Source organism: Scyliorhinus canicula, chromosome 23, assembly GCF_902713615.1.
Source record: "Scyliorhinus canicula chromosome 23, sScyCan1.1, whole genome shotgun sequence".
NCBI lineage: Eukaryota > Metazoa > Chordata > Chondrichthyes > Carcharhiniformes > Scyliorhinidae > Scyliorhinus > Scyliorhinus canicula.
In genome coordinates this window covers 6,523,606-6,538,458 of record NC_052168.1, presented here as the reverse complement: position 1 = coordinate 6,538,458, position 14,853 = coordinate 6,523,606, and the positions used below count along the sequence as shown (strand labels likewise).

The following is a 14,853-nucleotide window of genomic DNA, read 5'->3' as shown; positions in this document are numbered from 1 at the left end:
TACGATACTTTGTTTCCTGAAGGCAATGACCATCTCCTTAGTTTTGCTGACATTGAGAGAGAGATTGTTGTTGTTACACCACCCTACTAGGTTCTCTGTCGATCGCCATCTGCATGGTGACCATCGCCTCCGTGGCCGCCACCAGGATCTCTACCTTCATTTCTTCTCTCGTTGCGATCATTTCCTTTGTCAGGAATATCTTCCATCCACCTCCATGGAGTGAGGGGGTTAGAGGGGTGAGGATGGCAGGTCGTGGTTTGCTTCATCGATCTCCCTATCTGGACCCTTCGCCTCATGGATCCGCCGACTCGCTTGCTCGTTGCTCCTGACCTTTTCCTCCGCTTCTACCATCTCTGCAACCGCAAGCTCCCATTTGCTGGCATACTGCACCTTTCCTCTTCCTTTCTTGTTTGTGGGTAAAATGAGTCCGGATTTTCAGGCTAAATTTGTCTAAAAATGCCTACTTTATTGTATTCTGGAGGAGAGCCACCTGATGTGTGACTGCTCGGCACATCCCCTTCTTAAGTCTGCACGACCTTCTTAACCAGATTCTCCCACTTAATTTTCTGCTTGTATGTCGGGAGAAGGACCTTGATGTTCGTGCAGCAGTGGTCAAGGATGTTGGGGCTCCCGGTGGAACAGGAGGTGTGTTGGTGAAATTTTGGCAGTACACTCTTGAGGTTGGCCTAGTTGAAGATGAACAAGGCCTCCGGGTATTCTATTTCACTTATTTATAGCGGTGTACAATTCATCAAGCGTCTTCTTCACTTCTTCCTGGGGTGGGATGTAGACCGCCGTGATGATGGCAGGTGAACTCTCCCAGTCAGGTATTCCATGTCCAGGGAGCAGTAGTTCGCCAGGTTTGCCATGTCCAAGTGCCAGGAGCAATTGATGAGGAGGTAAACTTCTTCATACTTCCCTTTCCTTGACTCTGAGATCCATCCAGTGTAGTAAGTCTTCCGTTAAGCTTGTTCAACTTGTTTTCAATCGCTTGGACCTTTGCCAGGACAATGCTGGGGAGATGAGATTTCAATCTCACATTGTTTATTAGTCTCTGAAAGGGATAGGAAGTATAATGCTCAGGTAGGTCCAATCCAAAAGGTTCAGATGTTCATTACGTGGACTTGTAGTATTTCCTATGGCTCTGCCATGAGGGAGGAAGTCATTTTCATATATAGATAAAGGACCTCTTGTGCTGATTTAAGACTTTGTTCCGCAAAAATAGCAGATTTTCCTACCATTTCCAATATAAGTCACAAATGATAAGAAGGGAAACAATGATATGTGGATACTGATCTCCTTTTGCTTCTGTTACAGCTGAAGAGCAATGTTGTGAACCTGGACAGTCATATTAGTAAATATGCAGTCATATGTGAAGAACTCCGGGAAGAGGCAAGTTTTAAAAATTATTTGTCTAACTTTTATTGTGAATGTAGTAGCTCCAAATCTGATGGTCTCCAACTATCTCCTGTTAGTCTCTTATAGAATCATAGAATTTACAGTGCAGAAGGAGACCATTCAACCCATTGAGTCTGCACAAACCCTTGGAAAGAGCACCCCATTTAAGCCCACACTTCCAACCTATTCCAGTAACCTTACCTAACCTTTTTGGACACCTAAGAGCAATTTAGAATGGCCATGCCACCTAACCTGCACATCTTTGGACTGTGGGAGGAAACCGGAGCACCCGGAGGAAACCCACGCAGACAGGGGTGAACGTGCTGACTCTGCACAAAGTGACCCAAGCCGGGAATCGAACCTGGGACCCTGGATCTGTGAAGGAACTGTGCTACCATGCTACCCATATCTTTCAAACTCCCGAGGGTTGGGGACTGTTTACTCCGATTAAAGAGACGCTAAATGGTTTGAATTTTTTTTTTAAAGGGTGATTAAAGTAGAGCTGGGTAACTACAACCTCATCAATTTGACTGCTAAGGGGTAAGGTGCTCAATGATAGGTGCCGCTGGGGAAGGTGTGATCTGAATACTTAATATGGTTTCTGGAAAATATGATTGTGCCTTTCTAATCTTTTTTAAAGTAGTAAATTAGCTGTTGAGTTTGTCCTCCTAATGCAGCTTAGGAAGGGTAGAATGGGGACTTGCATGTTGGAGGAGGGATGGGGTTTAAAATACTGTTCAATAAAGGTATTTATTTCACTGCAAATGTTTTGCGTGTCCCTGCTAATTTACCACTAATGTAAAAATAGTCTTTATCTTTGAAATGCCCACTAATTTAGGAAACTTGCTGAAATGCCCACTAATTTAGGAAAGGGTGATGCCATAGCACAAGTTTGCTTTAACTTTCTTTTCATGTGTTTTTTCCTCTGTCATTCTTCCCCTTGTGCCGTGAAGATGTTCCTCCCATTGGTGACGCATCTGTTCTTCTCTTCATTGGCAGCTGGGTACTTCTACTGCTGTTTCCCAACATATAAATGTTTTGGTTCACATTTAAATATTTGTACACTTCAGAGATGAATCTTGTAATGCGTTTATGGTGATCAATTCTGACCATCCTAGTGCAGAATATGAAGGATTTATGATAAACAGCATCCTGATTTGTCCTATAGGTTCTAATGGATTTGCCTTGTCCTTTTCTGGTTTTGCTGCTGCAGAGACTAATGTGTCTACACTCTGGTGTTCCAACAATCTCAGTGCAAGCTGTAAAATATGTTATTCATACAGACCCTGTATAGGATCTGTTGAGTTTATGATGCTATATCCTGGCTTCCTAGGAGCAGTGTGTTGCTTAAGCTTGTACACCTTTTCTTAATGTCTTGATCAGTAACTTAAAACACTTGTGTTTTTTTTTAGTTTCTAGTTGACTTCTGTCTCCCCTTCTGGGAAAATCAATATAAAAATCTGTTCCATTTAACCTTTGGTCCAGGTGAATTGATGCAATTAAGTTTCAGGCTTTAGGTCTCTTCTGGAAAAGGTGTGTTTTCTGTTTGCTGTCTTCTGTTAAAGGTGATTTCATGAATGGACTCGTTAGCTACTGTACGCTTAAATCTAGTAATAATTGTCCTAAAGGGCTTGTAAACTATAAGAAAATATCTTGCTCCTTCCTTATTGCATGTGTTCAGTCCTAATTATTGTTTCCCTCTTGACGGAATTTGGATTGATATGGAGATGCCGGCGTTGGACTGGGGTGAGCACAATAAGAAGTCTTACAACACCAGGTTAAAGTCCAACAGGTTTGTTTCAAACACTAGCTTTCGGAGCACAGCAGTGGTGCTGTAAGACTTCTTACTGTGGAATTTTCATTAACTGCAAACAGATTTGATACTGTACTTGAGCACATTACATTAACACCATGTTCTGATACTAACTACTGGAATACTGCTGATTTGCTGTTCAGCTTAATACACCAGAAGAAAAAGGAAAATGTTTTTAAGTCTGCGAAACTTTGTATAATGGCCCTCAGTAGGACTGTCTTTTCCAGGTAAATGGCAATTATCTCCTCGACTATGTTTTTCCATAGTATTAGGCGAAAGGTGTTGCAAGTATCCTTTCTCTTTCATAATGTTCAGCATTAAAATTTAAGCCCAGTCAGCAAATTGAAATGAGATATTCCACTCCATATTGCCGCTGTCATTTTTTTCTTTTGAGTTGAGAAAAGTCGGGTGTGCCGGGGAAAGCGGGCGGGGTTGTGTGTCACTGCCCTCTGTGGAATTCTGTTTGGAGCATGGCCTACAGCTCCTGGGCAGTAACAAATTCTTGCATGATTAGTCGCAGCCTAACTCCGTTAAAAGGACAATAACTGACTCCTTTGGAATCTTATTTATCCTCAGGTTACACAACTGAAAATCAAGCTGAAGGCCTACGAGGAAGCAAAGTGTGTCATCTCCAAATTTGATCATAGTCCAACCCCGGTGAAGCCACCTACCCCAGTGAAGCAGCAATGGTAGGGTACCTGATTTTGCTCTTCCATTGCACAACTAGTCAACTATTATTTCTTATGACGAAAAAGCTATTTGCTTCGGACCGCACAGCAAGCTACTGCTTCAGTAATTCCACACACCGATTGGTTTTATTTATTTAGCATAATGGTGACTAATGTGCAAAACTTTACTTGCGGCAGCATTCTATCAGAATTTACACTTATGATAACTTCCATTATGCTGGATGTCTACTTTTTCCCAGTCCTGCAAAAAAAATTACACCTCTATACATGATGTTGTCTGTTTTAATCTGCAATTTTCCTAACCATTCACTCTCCTTTCCATCCTGGAACTAAGATTGTTGGGATAATTGCAGTTGAATACAAGCTCCGCTTACTTTTCAGTGAACCAGCAATCTGTTCATGTTACAGCTACCCCCCCCCCCCCCAAAGGGCCAACTAAAACTAACCTTTATTCAGTTCTCTGAATGCTTGAGTTTAATTTCTTCCCCATCCCACGTACTTGTATTTGGATGCAATGTCGCATGCCATATTAAAATTAACTGTCATTAGTTGGAATATGTTATTTGCTGTCATTTGACATTTGATCATTCAACCAGCAGAAGAAGCAACAGAAGTTCTATTGTCGATTAAATTTAAGATGCATATTTGATTCTAATTGAGTGCGTTCCCTATTTGGCAAGAAAACACCTTGATTATGTAAGAAATTATCCCCGATGGGAACTGTCCTTCCTAATGCTACTAAATGATTTTTGGATATCTGGGCTCCTGCATCAGAAGAGCTTGTTTCAAAACTCTTGCAGTGGAAAAGCCCATAAATCACTATGCAACAACTTTTTTTTTTAAAGCTATTAGTAATTAGACATTTAATTCAACATTTCAAGCCTCTTTATACTGCAAAAATGTTGAATTGTGCTCTGAAACTGAAAGAGATTGAAAATAATGTGCTCATCAGATATGTGGAAAGATAATTCTGGAAATGCAGAGCAATTGCATCTGTAAAAAGATGGGTTAAATTTACAATTTTTGCTGCTTTGAAAACTTCCAGTATTTGGCCATTCCATATTTTCAGACCGACATGAAATTCAGTCCCATTGAAACAAATGAAAGAAAGCTGCACCGCCTGTTTGCAGATCAGGATTTTGAATCCATTTAAGTAAAGGCAAAAGGGGGAAAAATATAAATTTAGGAAATGAGACTATTTTAGTCAGGTTAAAACCAATGGTGGTCCAAACACGTTTGGGTTTGACTATTCATGTGGGGGGAAAGTGAGGATGGCTGAGAGTATCCTGGGAAAGGGATTGTGGGAGGGAGTTTTGGATGTAAAGGGAACATGGGCGGGTGACTGCGGGAGGGAGGATTGAAGGGCAGAGTACATTGGACCGGGAGTGGGGAGGAAGAGAGGGAGTCCAGTTCATAAGGGGGACTGGAATGGAGTCCGAGTGAGGGAAGTAGAGGTGGAGGGTGAGGGAGGGGATCCGGGCTGGAGAATGGGATCAGGACTGAGAAATGGAGTGGAGGGATAGAGACCGAGAGACAGGGGAAAGAGAGATATGGGTTGTGGCCCGCTGTTAGAGCTGAATGCATTCTTTTAATATGTTATTTGTGCATTCTAGTTGGACTGCACTTAGTTTGGTCTTCAGGCATTTTTGTGTATATTTGTTACGGGTAGGTGGGGGTGGATATTGTGATGGCTGAAGGTAAAAGAAAATGTGCATTAATCGAGTTACGACAATCAAAAGCAAAGGCCCCAGTTATTTTTTTTGGCAAATCTTTCAATGGCTTAAGAGAACAGAGGACATTAGATGTGTTTCCTCTGACACCCCCCCACCACCCCATATTTCTACAAAGTGTATTGGACAAGGTAATTTTTGCAGGGAAACTGTCAGAATCTCAAACAACAGCCCGTCTAGTCTTGATTCCCAGGACCACAATTCCTGAAGCTACTATGGTCCCTGTGTTCTTAATTCAGAAGGTCCTTTCAGTTGAATGTTTTTAAGACAAGATTGCAAACAGCATGAGAGATGGTGGGAGGGAGAATTGTTGACGCTGTAATGGGAACAGAGGGATAAACTTTTCTGTCCTCGTTTGCCCATTTGTGGAGGCTGTTGGTTCTGACAGTTTGACACCCTCGTTTTGACCTGTGGTAACCTGTAAGACTGGCGACCACCGACCACTTATCAAGGTAAGTAACTGTTTACAGAGAGGGGCAGCACGGTAGCATTGTGGATAGCACAATGGCTTCACAGCTCCAGGGTCCCAGGTTCGATTCCGGCTTGGGTCACTATCTGTGCGGAGTCTGCACATCCTCCCCGTGTGTGCGTGGGTTTCCTCCGGGTGCTCCGGTTTCCTCCCACAGTCCAAAGATGTGCAGGTTAGGTGGATTGGCCATGATAAATTGCCCTTAGTGTCCAAAATTGCCCTTAGTGTTGGGTGGGGTTATTGGGATAGGGTGGAGGTGTTGAACTTGGGTAGGGTGCTCTTTCAAAGAGCCGGTGCAGACTCGATGGGCCGAATGGCCTCCTTCTGCACTGTAAATTCTATGTTCTATGTTCACATAAAGGCTGATGTATCCCATGATTCCAAACTTCAAAACTGGCCAGGAAAACCTGTGTTTTGGTCCAATTGACTGAACGGGTCACAAGACTCTCCGAGAACTCTCCCCTTGGAAATTTGATATGTAGTCACACCCATGGAAGGTTGCATTAGAGCCACAGTGCTCCGAAAGCTCGTGTTTGAAACAAACCTGTTGGACTTTAACCTGTTGTTGTAAGACTTCTTACTGGGCAATTTTTGCTGCATTTGTCTGTATCCATCCCAGGCTATCACACGTAGCAACGTGCGAGCATCTTCATCTTTGTCACCCCAGCGTGAGCGCATGTATAATTCTTGTAATAATAACTTTCTAGCAGGAGTGGGAACCACCACCTTGCCCCCCCCCCCCATAATAATATGCCTCCTTCGCAACTTAATTTGTCTTTTCTTATTTGAAACGGTCTTAATTGCTCAGACCTGTTACCAGCTTGCCAGCCACTGCAGATCATAAGCTTCGGGGACCTTCAGGGCCCACAATTTGATCTGTCGTGCCCAGACATTGGTAATGTATCGAAAAAGTTTTTAGAGCAAGAGCAATTTCCTGTGGTACTGGTGGAGGGCGGTATATTTTCTGGTTGGGGAAAGTGGCTTATATCCAGGTTTGATGTGTGTGCCCAGCCTATGCTGAAAAGTATCCTCGGGCTGCTAGCCCAGAGTTGGACCCTACCTGAAGCTATGGAAGGGATGGCCTTATCCTCTCTAAATCAACCTGACTGGAGTTTGTGGTCAGTAATCCTATGAAATGCTGTCCATAAGCACATTGGTGGAACTTTTTCACCATGGCTAGTCCCTCTCTTTTTGAGCGAATAAGCTATTTCAGCATTGGTCAGAGTGATGGGCCTTTCTGCACCATCTTTCATTTTATGCGATAAAACTACTCCAATTTAATAAGGAGTTACAGGTAAGAATGATCCCTTTCGAGTGGTCAAAATGGAACTAAGACTGGATGACTGCAATAGTAGTTTAACCTGTTCAAAGGCCTCTTTCTGATTGCTCTCTCCAATACCACCTCTGGTGCTTCTTGAGTGTGTGTAGGGGTGCCAACATTGTAGAAAGATTAAGAATACATTTTTCTGTATTTCGCCCTTCCCAAAAAAAAATTCAATTGAGGTGCTTCCTCAATTGCTTTTATCTTCTCCTATCGGGTACAGTTCCATTCCCCCCCATGACAAATGTTGACTTCCTCTGTATTAACACTCTGGTTGCTGAATGAGCCGTTGTGTGCTAAAGGTGACTGCACTCTTTGTCTGCAAAATGTAAAGAATGTTTCAGTAGATTGCCCAGGTGAAGAAGTTATTTCTCCTGCAAAATGTTCAGGTGATTAATTTTTGGAAATCACATCGGAAGCCCCGAATGGACTGTACATAGACAGGTGAAAATGACTGCAGACATCTCCCTGGCTGCATTCAATATCACTTCAGTACATAGCCTGAGGAGGTGTTGGAGAATTTGTGCAGCTGAGATAATTCTCTCGTTGGTGCTCTGCTTTTTAACATAACTACAATCGACATGTCATCTGGGGACAAACTGAGAATGTTGACTTGAGTCCTGGTTTTTGAAATTGTGCTAATAGTCTTTGAAAGCAATTTAACAGTTGAATCCTCCAGTGCCTAATGACTGATAATTCATGTTCTTCATGCTGTCTGTACTTCAAATACATGATTTAAGCTGCAGGTTTTGCTGTTGATGAAAAACTAAAGCAAGAATTCCATTTGCAGCATATCTTTTCAGATTTAAAGCATGCTGTTCCATAATTATGATTTTGCTTTGGAAAAAGCCAGTATTATACATTGAAATAGTGTGATTTGTTCTCCTACAGCTACTGCTTTAATTTTCCTCATGTGCAAATTTCAACAGTAAATGTTCAGCTATTTAACTGAGGGGTCATTCACCTGTCTACAGACACCAATCATTTAGTAATCATCCAGGTAAATTAAACCAGCTGATGTGGACACCTAGGAATTTGAAACTGTCAATCATCTCCACCTCCTGCTTTGACATGCTTATAATAGCCATGTAAGGATGATCAGAATTTCCCAATACTTGTAATCCAATATTCCTAAAGTCTTCCAGTTGTCACGCCTGTGTGGAAGAGGAATGCTGCACACTTGGAAGTTTTGGGGGCTTCGTTAAGCCAAAATATTAGTCTGTCAATTCAGTTGGACATTAATTATCTCATGGCTTTATTCAAAGATGGTTAGGAACTACTTGTGTTGTTCTTAACACAGTGTGTATCCCTCATCCAAGATTACTAACAAAAGATTAACAGGTTATTTACCTTATTAACTGGTACCTTGCAGAATGCAAACTTGCTGCACTTCAAAAATAATTTATTATTTATACAGACTTTGGTCTGTTCTGAGGATGTGAATATAGATTCAAGTTCTTTCTTTATCGTTTGGAACGTACTCCTTGCCTCTCCTTTTAGTACCTCCAGTAGCTGTTCTGTGAGGCACCACTTTAGGATCAGTATAGAATCTTTGAATTCCTACAGTGCAGAAGGAGGGCATTCAGCCCATCGAGGCTGCGCTGACACTCTGAAAGCGAACTCTATACTTCCTTGGACACTTGAGGGGCAATTTTAGCATGGTCAATGCCACCCAAGTGGACAAAGTTTTTTTTTCAGAATGCGTTCAAAAGTGACATGAAATAAATTCTTGTTGTGGAAAAGTATATTCTCCAATGGTCCAGCTAAGGTAGTGCATGCAGCTTGTATCTTGGGGCAAGGTGGGTTTTGTACATTAACTTGATCGCTTCCCGCCCCCCAGTTATAATGCCCGTGAATCGTGATTGGAATCATCTGAACTACCATCACAGGGGGAAAAAAATTTATCAGACCCATCAAATTTTTTTTTAAAACAAGCTGGAAATACTTAAGTCTGGAAACATCTGTGGCGAGAGAAACCGTGTTAACGTTTCAGGTCGAAGACCTTTCAATTCTCATGCAGCGACTTGTGACCCCTAGTCCTAGACTCTCCAGCCAAGTGAAATTCTCCCAGCATCTACCTTTTGAATTTTCTATGTTTCAATGAGAAAATCCTACGGTTAGTTCAATCTATTTGACATTTTAACATGGGTATAATGGTCCTAAATGAGATGGCTCTAGTTCAGCCATCTATTGCAGAAATAAACACACCAGAACACACTAAATGGGAGCAGGAGTAGACACTATGGCCCATTGAACCTGCTCCGCCATTCAATATGATCATGGCGGATCTTGGGCTCCAATTTCCCGCCTGCGGCCCATTTTACTTAATTCGTGAGACACCAGAAATCTGTCATTCAGCTTTGAATATCTTTACTGATGGAGCACCCACAGCCCTCTTGGGTAGATAATTCCAAAGATTCACAGCTCTTTGAATGAAATAATTTCTCATCATTCAGTCCTAAATGATTGTCCCCTGATCCTGAGATCGTACCATGTGTTTTAGACTCTCCAAAACAGCAAAAACAATCTCGTCATCTACGCTATCCAGCCCCTTCAGAATTTTGCATGGTTCAATAAAATTGTGCCTCCATTCTTCTGATGTCCCACAGAACATAGCCAATTTTACTTAGCTCCTTATCCAATCCCAGGGACCAATTTAGCAAATCGTACTGCCAGGATCGAGCCTGGGACCTCGGTGCCGTGAGGCAGCAATGCTAACCACTGCACCACCATGCTGCCCAGAAGTTTCATACCTTTTAAATATTCTGCTTTTCTATTCTTTTGACCAAAATGAATAACTTCACACTTCCCTACATAATGCCCCATCTACCATCTTGTTGCCTATTCACTTTACCTGTCTATTATTTCTTTACATTCTTTCTGTGACTGCCCCACAAATTGCCTTTCCACGCAGCTTGGTATCATCAAACTTCAATATATAATGCTCTTTGTCTCAATCGGTGATACAGTTTGTAAATAGCTTGAGGCCCCAGCACTCATTTCTGAGTATCACTGGCAAATAATAAATTATGGTTAGTTTTGTGCAATGGGTCAATGCCCAAAAGACAATGGTTTGCGTCGGATTTCATTGATTATTTAGCGCCTTAACATCCAGACCTATTTACTGACTTGTCCTTCTAAATTTTGGTTAACACTATTACACAATTGCAGAATAAATCCTAAATTATAACCAAGACCTATCTGTATAATCAACTTTGATATCAATGTCTCCTCTAAATTGCGTGGCATTTGCAGGTCCCTTTTAAGGACCTACATTCTTCAAATTGTCCACATGCTCAAAAAAAAGTGTTACTTGAGATGTTTGCAGTTAATTGCAAATAGTTTCTTTGTTCTCTTTGAGTGCTGCCTGTGACCCAAAAAAAAATTACAACTTGCATTTAAACTTTATTAGCGGAGTTTGAGACAAAGATAAAACCAAAGCATGGTCACTTTGCTTTTCTTTATCCCTCAACTAAATCAACGTTTGCATCTTAAGAGTTTACAAAACCAAAAATTCATCACTTCGTTTTTTGTATACGTTGCTGGCAGATTCGCCATTCTGACAACCGCCTCAAATCATTCTTCTCTTCTCTTTTCTCAATGCCCAGCTTAGTGAGGTCTTTGCAGCAAGTTTTTGCTGATTGCGAAGTAAATCAGAAGAACTATTTTGACTTGGAAGCGAATGCTAAAGAAATTGAGCTCAAAACATTATTTCGATTACGGGACCAAGAGCGGATTAAAATACTGTGTTCAGAACAACGATTAGAACAGGTAAGACTTTTCACTTTAAATTGAAGACCTCATTCTTATTGGATGCCAGGGTGCTAGTTAATTGAGCAGATTGGGACAACGTTTTCCTGGGATACCTTTGCAGGGATGTAATAATAAAGTGTAATAACCTTTTCCAGTCTTTGATACTCAGCATTTATATTTTTAAATATTTTATTCAGGCATTTGTATAAACAAACAACAAACAGAATAAAAGCAGGAGTGAAATTGTCCAACATAATAAATAAACCAACACCCACACCCCTTCCCCTTAACTCTTTTCCCCCCACACACACACACACCTTTGCTGACGGGCAGCTCGTATTCCTTTAGAAGTCCTCTAATTTTGCAAAGCTGCCTCCTACGAAAAGGTCCTCAAATTGCTCAATCCCTGCTGCTGCCACCCCAAAAACCTCACATTCAGCCCCCCTCAGTGCAAATCTAGGATTATCGCAGATGGGTGCCCACGCCGTGGCATCCTCCAGCCTCAAATGCTGCATCCACTGGGCCCACGGCGTACCTGGCCGGCGTGAATGGCAGAGGTGCTGTCAACACTTGTTCCCCTCCAAGAAACTACCTCCATCCACTCCTATATCGACGCCTGCCCCACTACCCATTTCCTGACCATAGTGATATTAGCCGCTCTGTAGTAATTCATTATATTTGGCAGTGCCAAACCCCCCACTCGCCCCCGCTCCAAAAAAAATCCTCTTGACCCGCAGGTTTTCCCCATCCATACAAATCCCCATAATACTGCCAATGCCCCAATGGGTCCGAAATCTATAACAGGTCGCCCATGTACAACACAACCCTGTGCTCAATGCCCCCCCCACCCACCTCTCAAACCCTTCCAATCCCTCCACACTCTAAACTCCATTGCCAATGGCTCTATAACCAAGGCAAGAATCAATGGGGAGAGTGGGCACCCCTGCCTTGTCCCACAGTGCAGTCCCAAATATTCTGAACTCATCCCAGTTCATCCGCCCATTTGTGACCAGTCCTGCGTCAACCCAAACTGGCCCAGCACCTCCCGCAGATATTCCCACTCCACCGGCCGAAAGCCTTCTCCACGTCCATCGCCACTGCCACTTCCTGCCCCTCCCGGGGCATCATGATCACGTTAAGCAACTTCCTCACATTTGCCGACAACGGTCTCCCTTTCACAAACCCCATTTGGTCCTCACCTATCACCCCTGGAACACACACCTCGATTCGTGAAGCCAATACCTTTGTCAACAACTTAGCGTCCACATTCAGCAACAATATCGAACGGTATGATCCACACTGCTCCGAACACTATCAGTATCAGAGAGATGGATGTCTGCAATTAGTATAGGGGGAATTCCCCCTCTCCCTAGCCTCATTGTATGCCCTCATCACCAACAAAACATTTATCAAACACCACTGGGAGCACATCTGGGCCTGGGCCTTCCCTGCCTGCATCACCCCCATACTCTCCATCACCTCCCTCAATCAATAGAGGTCCCCAAACCTTGCACCAACTCCTCATCCATCCTGGGATACTCCAACTCATCCAGGAACTGCCACATATCTGCTACAAACTCATTTCCCTAGTTGCTGAATCTATCTCACTCTGTCAACTATTTGAAACTGAACCGGATTGATTGGAACCTTGGTGTCGTCATTGACATGAAAGATGAGCTTCCAACTCTATATCCACCCCATCAATAAGGCTACTTATTTCAACCTCCATTATGTCACCTGACTCCACTGCGCCTCAGCTCATCTGGCTTTCTAACTTCTAGATCTGAATATTCCCATGCAATCCTAGCCAGCTTCCCAAATTCTACACTCCAAAAACTTTGTTCATTCAAACATTCGTTGGTGTGGTGTGCCAAATACAATAATAACCAGGGTGACACACGTGGCACCGTGGGTAGCACAGGGACTACAGCGCTGAGGACCCAGGTTCGAATCTTGGCCTTGGGTCACTGTCCGTGTGGAGTTTGCACATTCTCCCCGTGTCTGCGTGTGCAGATGTGCAGGTTAGGTGGATTGACCATGCTAAATTGCCCCTTAATTAGGAAAAAAAAAATAATTGGGTACTCTAAATTTATTTTTAAAATTACAACTAATCACCTGGTGCTCACTGACAAACAAAGAAAAGTACAGCACAGAAACAGACCCTTCGGCCCTCCAAGCCTGTGCCGACCATGCTGCCTGTCTAAACTAAAACCTTCTACACTTTCTGGGTCCGTATCCATCTATTCCCATCATACTCATGTATTTGTCAAGATGCCCCTTAAATGACCTCCATTGGCTGTTGGTTAAGTCAAGCCTCAATCTAAAAAAAAACGCTCATTCTTGCTTTAAAATGGCCAAGAGACCTAAATTAGGGATGCCTCTCTCCCCTTCCTATCTATGTAATCTCTCCAACCCTACTCCTAACTCACGGCTATCTGTGATTTTGATCGCTCCGGCTGCAAAAGCTTACATTCTGCACTTCCTTCCCTAAAGCGCTCTCTGCTTCTCTACCTCATTTACCTCTTTCCAAAACATTCCTTAAAACCTAGATCTTTGACCAAGCTTTTGGTCACCTGCCCTCATTTCCCTTTGTGTCTGGTTGTTAAATTTTGTTTGATAATGCTTCTGTGAAGAGTCTTGGGGCAGTTTGTTATATTTAAAGGAGCTGTGTAAATACCAATTATTTTGAAAGATGCAATATAAATGCAAGTTTTTTTTATTTTTGTGCATTTGGCAGATGTGAAGAATATCTCAAACTGAGTTTACAAATAAAGCTGTTACTCCTTTCAAAGTAATAGAAAGTACAATGCAATTTTAATGATTTGGCTTTTTTGAGACTAAGATTGCCACTTCCGAGTTTGTGAATGAATCAATTGTACATTACCGTAATTCTGGTTTGTCTACATGGCCAGGCCTCCACTAAGTTTGAACGTAGCCAGGCAGCTTTCAATCGGCGACGCAACCACGTACTGGAACAGATGCAGCAAGTCGAAGAAAGGCTGAAAGAGAATGGAAACCTCCTCTCCGAGCTGGGATCTAAAATAAGTTCAGATGGCAAAAGTCGACCATTGCATCAGGTAAGGGAGAGGCTAACGTCTGCTGGAATGTGCCTGTCCCTTCTGGACACTTGATTTAAACAAATGTTAATAATTGTTTCTTATTCCTTTCTCTTGCTTTACCTTAAAATGAGTAAAGTTGACATCAGTATTAACTTTGGAAGAAAGTGTACACTATGGGGGCAGACCAAAGCTCAAAAATACAGTGTGCCCTTTCAAGTTGAATCCTAGGACTGTTCGCCACTTAGCCTTGCCTCTTGCTGGTGCTGCATGAGTTTAGGTTTCTCCTGTATCGCTGAATGGAGAATCCAGTAGAAACAAAAGTACTTTGTATATGTAAAGCAACCACATCCTAATGCCAGTATTAGCAAGAACTTGCGGATTGCTAGGATGTGCTTGATTGACTTGGCTGGATCAGAGCGTGCCAGTGCAACAAAGGTCCGAGGAGTACAGTTTAGGGAGGGAGGAAACATAAACCACTCACTGCTTGCATTAGGAAACGTAATAACTCACTGGCAGACAACAAGGTACAGCAGATTTGTTTTTTAAAGAAAGTGGCATAGTTTTCTGAAATCTGATTTTTGGTAAACTTATTGGAATAAAGAGACACCATAAATGATCAAA

At 42.5% G+C, this 14,853-nt stretch overlaps 1 protein-coding gene across 2 annotated transcripts in view; it reads left to right on the top strand.

Annotated features, from left to right (window-relative positions):
* LOC119956306 (kinesin-like protein KIF18A) overlaps positions 1-14,853 on the top strand; it is a 94,445-nt gene that overhangs the window by 47,945 nt on the left and 31,647 nt on the right. For both annotated transcript variants that reach the window (XM_038783395.1, XM_038783394.1), the window contains exons 8-11: positions 1,318-1,392; positions 3,788-3,900; positions 11,029-11,191; positions 14,086-14,250. In XM_038783395.1, the coding sequence (XP_038639323.1) occupies positions 1,318-1,392; positions 3,788-3,900; positions 11,029-11,191; positions 14,086-14,250 (516 nt within the window). The remainder of the gene's footprint in view (positions 1-1,317; positions 1,393-3,787; positions 3,901-11,028; positions 11,192-14,085; positions 14,251-14,853) is intronic.